This window comes from Cibotium barometz, chromosome 2 (assembly GCF_041138505.1).
Source record: "Cibotium barometz isolate CiBa-2024 chromosome 2, ASM4113850v1, whole genome shotgun sequence".
NCBI lineage: Eukaryota > Viridiplantae > Streptophyta > Polypodiopsida > Cyatheales > Cibotiaceae > Cibotium > Cibotium barometz.
In genome coordinates, this window is record NC_141047.1 from 10,543,338 (window position 1) to 10,554,996 (window position 11,659).

General features: G+C 42.2%; 1 protein-coding gene across 8 annotated transcripts in view; it reads left to right on the forward strand.

Annotated features, from left to right (window-relative positions):
* The window catches only part of LOC147640627 (putative serine/threonine protein kinase IREH1), a 60,783-nt gene extending 49,348 nt beyond the window's left edge, over positions 1 to 11,435 (forward strand). For 7 of the 8 annotated variants that reach the window (XM_086813687.1, XM_086813637.1, XM_086813628.1 and 4 more), the window contains 5 exons: positions 9,022 to 9,073; positions 9,164 to 9,220; positions 9,612 to 9,773; positions 10,775 to 10,852; positions 10,974 to 11,435. In XM_086813687.1, the coding sequence (XP_086669813.1) occupies positions 9,022 to 9,073; positions 9,164 to 9,220; positions 9,612 to 9,773; positions 10,775 to 10,852; positions 10,974 to 11,069 (445 nt within the window). In that variant the 3' untranslated portion in view covers positions 11,070 to 11,435. Of the gene's footprint in view, positions 1 to 8,040; positions 8,452 to 9,021; positions 9,074 to 9,163; positions 9,221 to 9,611; positions 9,774 to 10,774; positions 10,853 to 10,973 lie in introns of those variants that run through there. The other variant, XM_086813677.1, reaches the window with a different exon arrangement.
* The last annotated feature ends 224 nt before the right edge of the window (positions 11,436 to 11,659 follow it).

Below are 11,659 nucleotides of genomic sequence, written 5' to 3' on the forward strand. Positions count from 1 at the left end.
CAATTTTAGTGCAGTTATGCTGGCAAATTTCTCCCAGAATTTGTAAAACTCAGCTGGTGCAAGTAGAGTGCTCTGTTGCACTCGTGCTTTGTATTTTCCAACTTTTTAACAATAAAGAAATACCGTAAGGGGCGCCGGACTTCGGGGCCAATGTGCTGTTGAGCGAGGGAGCAAGGATTCTGTGATTGTGTGTCTGAGTAAGTCCAGGTTATTTGTGAATGAATTACCGCTTTATGTGTCCATAGACCGGTTCCACTAGCCGCCTCCATCCCTGGTTGCGCTGCCTCCACCCTCTGGTTGCGCCACCTTTGAACCACCTATAGCCGATTATGCTTTTGCTCGTCGCTGCCAGCACAACGTCACTATCTGCCTGCGCCGCCTCCACTCCCTGTGCTGCCTCTGCCGAACGTGCAACCTGCGCTGTCTTCGCTTTGTAACCAATACCTGTACGTCAGCAGCGCCTTCCTCAGCTGTTCTGTGTTCTGTGCTCCTTGGCCGCCTCGGTTGAGCACCGCCTGCACCTTGATCATTGCCTCTGTCAAGAGAAGAAACCACTCTGTACAGTCTACTATTTCCAAACTTTGTTGGTGCCAGCGCTGCCATCTCTACGCAGTCTCTGCCCTGCCGCAGTTTCGCTTCTTGGTGTGCCACCTTCTACCATAAGCAGCACGGCCTCCTATTGCTGCCGGAGAGAGCATTGTTTGATACCAGAAGCATCACTCATACATCTATTGTACTAGTGTTATCATCTCCTCAATGAGGAAGAATTTTGGGATTACCTTGTCTGGATTGATTGAGAACAAAGAGCTTTTTGTGGATACTTGGGAACATCAGTTGGATTCATTGGATTTTGGTACTAGCCCGGTGTAAGCCTCTTGTGGGTCATCCTTGTGGTGAGCTTGTCATCAACTATCTTGTGCTTCGACATCGACCTCGGCCCGATCTCGACATCGACATTTTGTTTGATATTGTATTCATTTGTTGTATTGGTCCTGGCTTGGAAAAGCCTGTGGATTGTTCCTGAAATAAATTCTTGAAGAGGGGGCGGGGCCTGTTCCCCGCTAAGTGTGGTGTACTGTGTAAATCACCTATTCCCATCCCTCTCTTTCCCTTCTCTCTCTCTATATCTTTCTCTTGTATACGTGGTTGCATCTGTCACTACACGCTCCGTTGGGCTTACAAATCCCTAGGTAAATGTAGATGCCCAAAGCGTGCATGCCATAACTCTGCCTCTTGCATGGCAGTAGTAGTGGTAGTCATCATACATGCATCATGCATCTTCTTCTCATCCCTATCAAGATCATATAGCCCATGGTACAAAGTCCTTGAAGTGACTATCACATAGTGCGTTTCACGGTCTCTAACTGTGTATTTGTCATCCTCAAAAGTGACATTGAGTCCTATTCTAGTAGAAGAGGAAATGAATAAGAGATTCTTCTCTTTCCCTTGAACCATAGTTGCGAACGTATGGCGCATACAACCATTTGTCATTGAGTATGATAGTGCACAAAACGTATGAATCAATCCCTAGTGAAGTTTCATATGCGACCATATGTTTTATGCATAAAAAAGTTCATACCACGACGAGTCACATGAATATTAAAAGTGAGTCATGACACTAACAAATGTTAAAGACCTATACTTAAAAAATTCAAACTGTGTACATTATAGAGACCAAAGAGTCACATATCACAACTTGCAATATTGAGACTTTCATAGATGGTTAAAAAGAGACATTCATAATGCATATTATAGAAGTGCAAACGCAAAGTCGAAAGTCTTGATGCTTGGAAGTTGAAACTTGGGATCAAATGCTACACGAGACAATCATAGAGAAGATAAATCATAAGAGAAGCTATTGAGTGCGCACTCAAGACTAGTCTAGAGGATTGAGATAAATCATAGGAGTAAGGACTCATGAGTCATTCATCATCCTAGTTTCCCTCCTCTGCATCGGAGCCAGAGGACAATGAAGCATCTTCCTCATCCTCATTTGCCTCGCAATCATGCTCATTACCATCCTGACCTTCACGAACAAACCATCCTACACGGTTATTCTCTATACCCATATCTTCAACAATCTGTGCAAGGCAATCAACCTCTTCTCCTTGTTGACCATCTCCAACGTCACCTCCATCTTGGCATATCCTCTAGCCTTGATCTTTGATATGAGTCGAAGATTGGTGTGTCTGTACACCAACTTCTTGGTCTTGGATGGCTTCAGCCTTTTTCTTTTCTTGGTATGTATAAGAGAAAAAGTAGTCCAGTTTCTCTCACATGGTGAAGTCGTGCTCCCTTTTGAGAGCACACAAAGAGCTAGCTACTACAATTTTGGTGTGCTTGCGCCAAATGCCTCCCACCACTTGAACGGTAGATGCATTCTTTTCTCCTCTACTCAAGAGGTCAGGAGAAAGAACCCTTTTTTGTGACCTGTAATCATCCAACTCATCAATTAAAATGCCCTGCTGCTTCACATCTCTATTTATATAGCGCTCAACATAGTTGTTTCTCGTACGCGTACGAACTTGTTCGTACGTACGAGTCGTACGGTACGATACCGTACGAATTCGTACGATATCGTACGGTACGAGTTAGGGTTTTTTTTCCCCAAAAGATTTTTTTTCCTTGAAAAAAAAAATCCAAATGCTAAAAAAAAATAGAAACCCTGCTTTACGAAGATCCCAAATGCTTGCAATACTTAGCAACTTTCGTGTCCACTCAGTATTCCATATGGGGTTGTGGAGAGACCTAAAAAATCTGGTGAGGTAGACTGGTAGTGTACACTTGATTGGTAGGATGAGAGAATCTTGCTACATCACTTGGGGATCCCTGGTATAGGTAGGCTAGACATTTCTCAAGTTATGCACGAGGGAGAACATTTGGACATGGCCATTTTGATCTAGAGAGGAGTCCCTAAACTTATCACCCTAGATGCACTCCTTGTATTTGTGCAAGGACGGTCCCTTAGTCATAAACGCTACACTGGGAGACCTTTGGTATTGCATTACCCATCCAGGTTCTTTTTTGGAGACAATCGGGAGATCCAACCGGGAGAGACACATATCCATGTATTGGTTTCTTAAGCACTGTAGACTCCAACCCTCCCAACCTTCCCTCACATTCAAGCTTGAAGCTCCATAGCTTGTAAGTGTAAAAAATAAAAACCGTATTTTATCGTACCGTATCCCAAAATTTCATATCGTACCGAATATTCCCGTACGGTATCGTACCGTACGGTATCGTATTTTCGTACCGTGACAACTATGGCGCTCAATGAGTGTCATCCAACCTGCTTGAACCACTAGACCTTACTCTTGCCTCTTTCTTCTCCAGATAGGATGCAACACATAACCTGCAACATGCAAAGGAGAGTGCATGATGTCCCAACGGCCAGCACAAAGGTCCTTGAACTCACTAAGTTTGTCAGCATCTCTGCCCTCCATGCTCTCTATCTTCTCTCTCTCTCTCTCTCTCTCTCTCTCTCTATATATATATATATATATATATATATATATATATATATATATATATATATATATAACTCTGATCTGTTAGCTCATAAATCAGCCCCATAGTTCCTCTGTCTCTATCTGCCAAGCAGAGAATCTTTAGAATTGGGGCACAAAGCTTTACAATGAGCTTTGCCTCTTGCCAGAAGCCACTTCCCAATACAATGTTGTGACTTCCTTACCTTTTATAGTGCTTTTTTTCTTCCATCTGACCCATTCATCACTCCAGACCAGCTTTTGCAAGCCATTGTACACTCTTTCATCTAGCAAGTTTGCAAGCACTATGAAACAATATGCAAATCGTGTGTCCACTGGCTTCAAAAGCTCCTTTTTGCTGTGAGTTCTTAACATAGCCAAAGCTTTCGGTTTCGTGGTTATGAAACTCACTATCTTCTTTCCTTTATCAAGCACAGAGGCAACCCAACTCAAATTGCCAATGTCCTCAAACAACAATTCCAGACAATGGCAAGTGCATCGAGTGTAGAAGATGGATGGCCACTCTTGTTCGATGAGCTCCCCCAGCTCGTACACAATTTGATACATTTTCCATGCAAACTTGGACGACATTTGTAGGTCCAACATCTAGAAAATACTGAAAATGTATTTCCCTGACTTGTACTGTCCACTGGTGTCCATAGATTTTAAAAACACGCTGCCACGAATAGACAATGGAAGCACATTGATTATGGGCCTCTTTCGAGTATCTGACCAGCTGTCACACACAATTGTGCAGCCATACTTTATCCACTTCTCTTGTACACCAAGCAAATCTTTCTCCACACATTTTACTTCATTCTTTAGTTCCTTAACACGCAAAGCTTCATACGTCGGTGGCTCGAAGCTCGGTCGCACTTCAACAATTGCTTTCTCCATGTCCAAAAGGCAAGAACTTCTCACTTTGCAATAAGGAATGTCCTTTGCATAAAAGAACCTCTTAGTGGCGATTGTTGCATTTCTTCTTGCTTGTAGGTGCCAAGCATTTGCAAGCTTGCCTTGTACTTGACTAGTTTTAGACACTATGTGTCTCTTACATGGAGGACCCGCAACATAATATTCATTGGAGGAAGCCACTGCTTCTCCCAAATCCTTCACCTCAGCATCAATGTCATCATCTGCACATCCGTAGAGACCGCACCCACATTCAATCTTCTACATACATCTTTTGCATTCTGTGGAGCATTTGTACATTTGCCAATTCCATGACTTACAATGCATAAGATATGAGCTCGAATGCGCAGACGCCCCCCATTCCATTGATGGCCACAATATTTGCATTTGACAGTAAACATCCCCCTTCCTAATTTTGCGCACAATGGTTACATGCTCCCATTCAAGTCCTTTGGGTCAAGAAAAATATCAAATTATGCCATTAATAAACAAACAAAATTTGGGGCTTCTTCTAATCTTTCAATTTGAAAGTTGACACATCAATTTTGTTTATCATTTGAAAAAATCCCCAAATTTGACAAAGGTCAAATTTAGGGCTTTTCTTAAAATAGTCATAAACAAATGGATAGATTTAAAATTGATAGTGCATAGTATTAGATTAAGGCTATAATTGAACAAATTTGTTTCAATTTCATGAAACCCCACCCAAATTCTTGATACATTTGTATCAAATTTAGAGCTTTTACCTCAGAAATTGATAGCAAAAAAAAGGCCCCAAATTTGAGCGAGCTCACTTTGTCAAATTTGGGGCTTTTCTTGGCTATCAATTCCTCGACTAGATGCCTCAATGTAATAGTGTTAAAGTAAGGCTATAATTGAACAAATCATTTTCATGAAAACCTCCAAATTCTTGATACATTTGTATCAAATTTAGAGCTTTTTCCTCAGAAATTGATAGCAATAAAAAAGCCCCAAATTTGACAAAGCGTGGCTCTGCCAAATTTGGGGCTTTTTTGGCTATCAATTTCTTGGTTAGATGCCTTAATGTAATAGTGTGCACTATCATTTTTTATGATTTTTTTAAAAGGAGCCCCAAATTGGACCGGAATGACCTGTCAAATTTGGGGTTTTTTATTTTGCTAACAATTTTTGAGCTAAATGCTCTAAATTTGATACAAATGTATAAAAATTTGGGGGTTTTTATGAAATTGGGAAAAAATTATTCAATCATGGGAAGATTTCAGGCCAGATTTCAGCACCAAATTCTTTTGAGTGCCCAATGCTCACAATGCACATTGTACACAATGCCACGGTGTGAACTTTGAAGTGTGCTGTTGAAACCTAACACTGAACAATGTGCAAGCTGCCAGTTAGCACAAAAAACAGCAGTGTGAACTTTGAGCGTGGATGAGGCAATTATGGGAAGATTTCAGGCCAGATTTCAGCACCAAATTTTTTTGAGTGCCCAATGCTCACAATGCACATTGCACACGATGACAGGGTGTGAACTTCGAAGTCTTGAGGCTTGCGCAATACGTAGTTTGTACTTGGAGCGTGAAGGGGTGGATGTGCAGGAGCAAGTACTCGTTATCGTCAAACTCAAATCTCCATCCACGTAGCGTACGCAAATAAAAAGTAAAATCAAAGTACTTAAAACCCATGCATGTCCCTTTTCGTGACGTTTTGGACCTTATAAGTTCAGGAAAAAACCCAAATTTTTAAATGGGAAAAAAAGCAAGTATGAACTGGGAAAAAAAGCAAGTATGAACTGTGTACAACAAACGTGTTTGCTTCCAACGTTTGTAAATGTTTGCTTCAGCTTGCATACGCATTTATTTGCAACTATGCTTGGAACGTACATCACATCAGGAAGGCATAGATCCAACCCTTTTGCTGTTGTGAGCTCGATCCCACCAACTCCCTTCACGGGATAAGAAGAGTTATGAGCACCTGAGGCTCTTTTTCCCTCTTGGACAACCCCTAGTTCAGTAAGAAAATCCCTCCTCGAGGTGATATGCCTAGAGACACCGCTATCAAAGTACCATACAACCTCTCAATCTCATTAACACTAAGAGACATGTTCTCCTTGGAGGCATCGTAGGTGCAAACAAGAAAGCCCCAATCCTCTTGTACAAAGTTTGCAGATGCATCATCCTTACTTGCATTAGAAGCCGAGGAGTTTGCAACTGACATACTAGACTCTTTCTTCTCCTTGGCAAGTCTTTTTATAGATTCATCAGTGTAATGCCTTGGACTCTTTCTTCTTCTCCTTGGCAATTGTTTTTCTATATTCATTAGTGACATGCCTTGGCTTGTTGCAATAGTGACACTTGGCCTTTTTCTTGGGCTTGCTTGCATCATCCTTTTCTTTGTTTTGATGGTTGTCTGGAATCAACCCCAGGTTGATAGTCACGTGATTCGCCTTTGCCCTTGCTATTTGCCACAAAAGCTTGGTCGTGGCCATGCCTACCAACAAACATATTTTTCGTCCGAGTTGCGGCTAGTTGATATTGTGCTCATTCTTTCTATCTTTAGCAGTGCATTTGCCCTATCAACTACTTATTTGCTGTACTAATTCTTTCTATTTGCTGCTTCCCTTAGTGCTAGGCTTCATTATGGCTGAGTCTGCCCTGCATCTTCGGAGGTTTGATAGAAACTCAGTACAAAGGGCTTTGTGTGAATATATGCTCTTATGTGTGTGTGTGTGTGTGTGTGTGTGGAGTGCGTGTGTGAGAGCGTATCTTGATACATAGTTCTACACCCACTATTGGGCATTGATGATGTTAGTGGGGATGTCGTAGTATCTAGTCCATACTATGCATAATGGAGTTGATAGTTATATAGTCTTGTGGGTTGACTACCACGAGTATATAACATGCACGTTCCTAAAAGGTGAATTTGGGCATGTTCTTGGATTTATCTAGGTATATATATATTTTTCCTAGTCTGCTCTTCTTGCAAAAGAAGCCCCAACAATTCTTGGAATGTGAGTGGGTTAGGGTTTCTCCTCATGGGTAGGTTGAGCGACATGTGGAAAGCCAAGTATGTCCTTGGCGAAGAGTTCAAAGTGGTCGACACAAGTTGGATGTCCGGAATCACTTCATCAATATTCAGTAGTGGATTTCAAAGATCCTAGATCTTCATCAAGTGATCTGACATAGAGTCCCCCTCGTTCATGTGTAACCCATTAAGTTCCCTTTTTAGGTATGCAACCCTAGCGAAAGACATAGCGTGTGCATCTCTTGCATCCCATCTTCTTTGCTCATGTGAGGGTGCTACAAGTTGAGCTTTAGCTTGCTGAGCACCTTGCCCAGCACCTTGTTGAGGTGTGACAGGTGCAATGTTTGGACGGGTGTCATCCCCGCACAGAAAACCCCATAGGCCCTTGGCCACCAACAGATTCTTAACCATGAAGCTCCAGAGGGAGTTATTGTTCCCGTCAAGCTTGTCCTCCTGTGCCAAAACCCCAAATATATCCCTTGCATGCTGCAAATGCATAAATGCAAAAATCACTGCAAATATGCTATCACACTTGCAATGTATGTGCTCCTTGACAATAAACCAAATACTTGACTTGTAGCAAAATGGTGTAGGGTAATGAGTTATTTGTTACCAATTCGATGAGTTTGCTTTGATTTTGCAGAAACCCCCAAATGCTGAAATGTGCAGGTACAATTGGTGCAGGATGTATGGGCAGGTATAGGTGGTACAGAGGGTTTACAGCTGTAGATATAGGTGTCGGTATAGAAGCAAGTACGATAGTGATGATGTGGAGGTATGGAGAAAAACTGTATAGGTTGTACGGTGCTGATGACATGGCAGTGACGACTTGTACGGTGGTGGTGGCTGATGTCACACGACAAGACAGACAGGTATGGGCTTGCGAGGCTGTACGGATATGTACGGGATCACAAGGATGTACCCAAAAAATTCGGGGTAGACAAGGCAGGTTGAACCTGGGTTGTGATACCATTGTTGGGTTAGGCTTAACTCTAATGTGTAGGAAATGGGGGTAGAAAACGAGAGAGAGAGAGAGAGAGAGAGAGAGAGAGAGAGAGAGAGAGAGAGAGAGAGAGAGAGAAAACTATATTAACGTCCTTTAGAGGCCACATGTGACCTATATAGGACTAATCAGATACATCCATGTGATTAGAGAGAGAGAGGTGGGAGAGCAACACGATGCTGAAATGTATTAGAATGATAAGGTTGTGTACAACACGTAGAAGGCTTAATAATAAAATGTTGTTGTTATGGTCACACCGGGTGGTCAAGGGGGAAAAACCCTTCAATATAGAAGGTAATAAGTGCCCCTTATAAAGCCCATGTTCACACCTAGCACTACCACTATGAGTTTTACTACAATTCGGGGTTTGACTACAAGGCACAATAATAAAATGTTGTTGTTATGGTGTCCTTTCACATGGGATGGTCGGGGGCGAAAAACCCTTCAATATAGAAGGTAAAAAGTGCCCCTAATAAAGCCCATGTTCACACCTAGCACTGCCACTATGAGTTTTACGACAGTTTGGGGTTTGATTGCAAAAAGTTCCTGCACCAAAAAAGAAAACGAAAACTAGCATGCCTGCCAGAAATAATGACTATCACTACCCTTATTTTTCTGCAGACTTCTTACGGAAGATCCTAATCAGCGATTGGGAGCGAAAGGGGCCCCTGAGGTACTGGTACTCTCTTGGACGTTGGTGTTGGCTGTTGTGATTAGAATGGAAACTTCACATTATACTTAAGCTGCTGTTTTGATTGTGTAGGTAAAAAGTCATCCGTTCTTTAAGGACACATGCTGGGACAATCTAGCTAGACAAAAGGTTGACACTTAGCCTTTTTTTTTCTCTTATTGTTGCTGAGCAGCCTTTTAAAGTGTGATTTGAGAGAGCACTGCGTTGGTATGCATCATAGTTATGGGGAATCGCTGAAACGTGGCACCTCTGGGTTGAAACATCCCCGGGGTTCCTTGGGTCATTCCATATCTGGATGCATGGCCATTAAAGCCCCCAATTTCAGCGTGATATTAGCCTTTCTTTTGTTCTTTCTTTTTACAGATTCCTTTCATTTCCGAGTGTTTCTCCTCTCCCTTTTCCTCCTCCCCGTTATTTTGCATCTCCCTTGCTGATGTGCTGTTTTCCATTAAAGCCGCCCTTTACGTTTCCATTTTCACGGGGTTCGTGTCTTATTCTTTTTCCCCTCCTGTTTGTGCAGGCTGCCTTTGTTCCGAGTCCTGAAAGTGTGGAGGATACAAGTTATTTCACATCTAGGCATCTTGAAGGTTATGCAAACTCGTCACCACGATTTGGGGATTCCAGTGATTGCTCAACAAGTTGTTCAAGCTCTAATTCTATGAAGGCAATACTGAACGAAGGGGTATGTAAACTGTAACTTGTTGTCGGTGCTGGCTTTAAAGTCTTCCTTGAAGAGAGTACCTTGATATTTGCTTCTTAAACTAACTGACAGGTAGGGATGGTAGAACTATACTCTCCTACACCTAATGCATCTGCACCCTGCCCTGTTATCCCAGCCCATTCTGCAAACAGGGACTTTCCTCTCTCCACCTTTTGCGTATCCAGTGTGCTTTTCACACTACCCAGCCTGGAAGTTGCACTACAGCAAAGAGGCAGGTCCTAGTGTAGAACGTAAACAAAGTAAATGAAAACCAAAAAACTAAATGCGTTATTGTCATTATAGTGGTGGCCATGTCAAATAACTGGTGCAGCATCAAGCTTTGAGGCTTTGGAACTTGGTACCAGATCCATGTCATCACTGGTTTCATTCCATGCAAGATATGGATCGACCTCAAATCCTTCCTTGACATTCTCTTGGAGGCGTGCTTTGACCTCATCAAGATCAACGGCCTTGTCTGAGCCAATATTTTTTTTTCCCTCTATGTTTGCAAATGTATATTGGCTCACATGGCAATGAACTGCATCCTTTACTCAGAGAGCCTTATTGCAAGTTCTTGCAACTCGTAGTTCTGCCATTAAACCCAGCAGAGCTTCAATACCTTGCTAAATCTGTATACTGGATAAAGTGGGTCCATGGTTTTGTGGGGTCACAACGACCGAGTACGATGGGGGTTCTTGGTCCTACTTGTGTGCTTCATGTTGTTGCAAGTACCATTACTTGAGTAGGAAATATGCCAAGCAAAGTTGGGTCCACTCTTATGGTGGAGATGACGTTTTAGTGTGATTTCACTTAGGAGCACTATGTTTTCAGCACAGGGGGAGCTTGACACTTCTCTCTAGGCACTTGATTGCATCTCAGCCAGAGTTTTCCACTTTTTTTGGTGTGTGTGTGTTTGTGGGGGGGGGGGGGGGGGGTGCGCTGTGTCCAGTTTTAAAATGACTTGTTTTATATGGATTTAACAGGAGGATGACTGTGGGGATCTTGCTGACTTCCAAAGAAGCCCGTCAGTCGAACGCACTTTTAATAATTTCTCTTTCAAGGTACAGGATCTTGGGCTCAGCCATTTTTTAAGGACACTTTTTTATTCACAAGACTAGCATATTAGGTTTGCTTGCTTATGAGTCTGGAGTTTCTAACTGCATTGTGTCTTTATCACCACAGAATGCATCACAACTTGCCTACATGAATTATGATATCCTTTCACAAACGGGAAGGGATGCAGCGAAAGGACATTCACGACACCAGTCAGCATCATAACCATTTGTTGAAATGCACAAATTGGTTCTGTAAATTATGTAGCATTTACTAAAACAAATGTCACTTGGGTTTGCTCTGATTAATACCCCATTTCCCCATTTAGAGCAAGACGGTAACGCTGTCAATGAGAGTCTATCTTAGCACTAATTACCAAATTTTGACTTTAATGTACTTATTGTGCTGGGCCTGAGTTGGTGCAGTGCAAGTGGCTTTGTGCTTGGTATGTACATTGTCTAGGTATGAACAGCATGAGCGAATAGCCAGGGCAAGTCCTTTTTGGAATGTACATAATCTTTAAAGTGAGTGTATCTATTCTGAATATAATCAAAGTTCCAACAACTTCCATGGCCATGGAAGTCAGTCCAAGATGTTCTTGTTCTCTTAAAGTTTTTTCATACTGTTGTTTCTTTTGTCAAATCTCTCAGACATTACTGTAGTCTTTGTGAGATCCAATGCAAGCGGTCTATCTTTCTTTGGGCTTCTTGGCTACGTGCAAGTAAAAATCAGGAACGAAGTATTTGTCATAATCATTCCAAACAGGGAAATGGAATCTGAAACGGAATTTTTAGGGAGCCTGAGACGTGGAAATA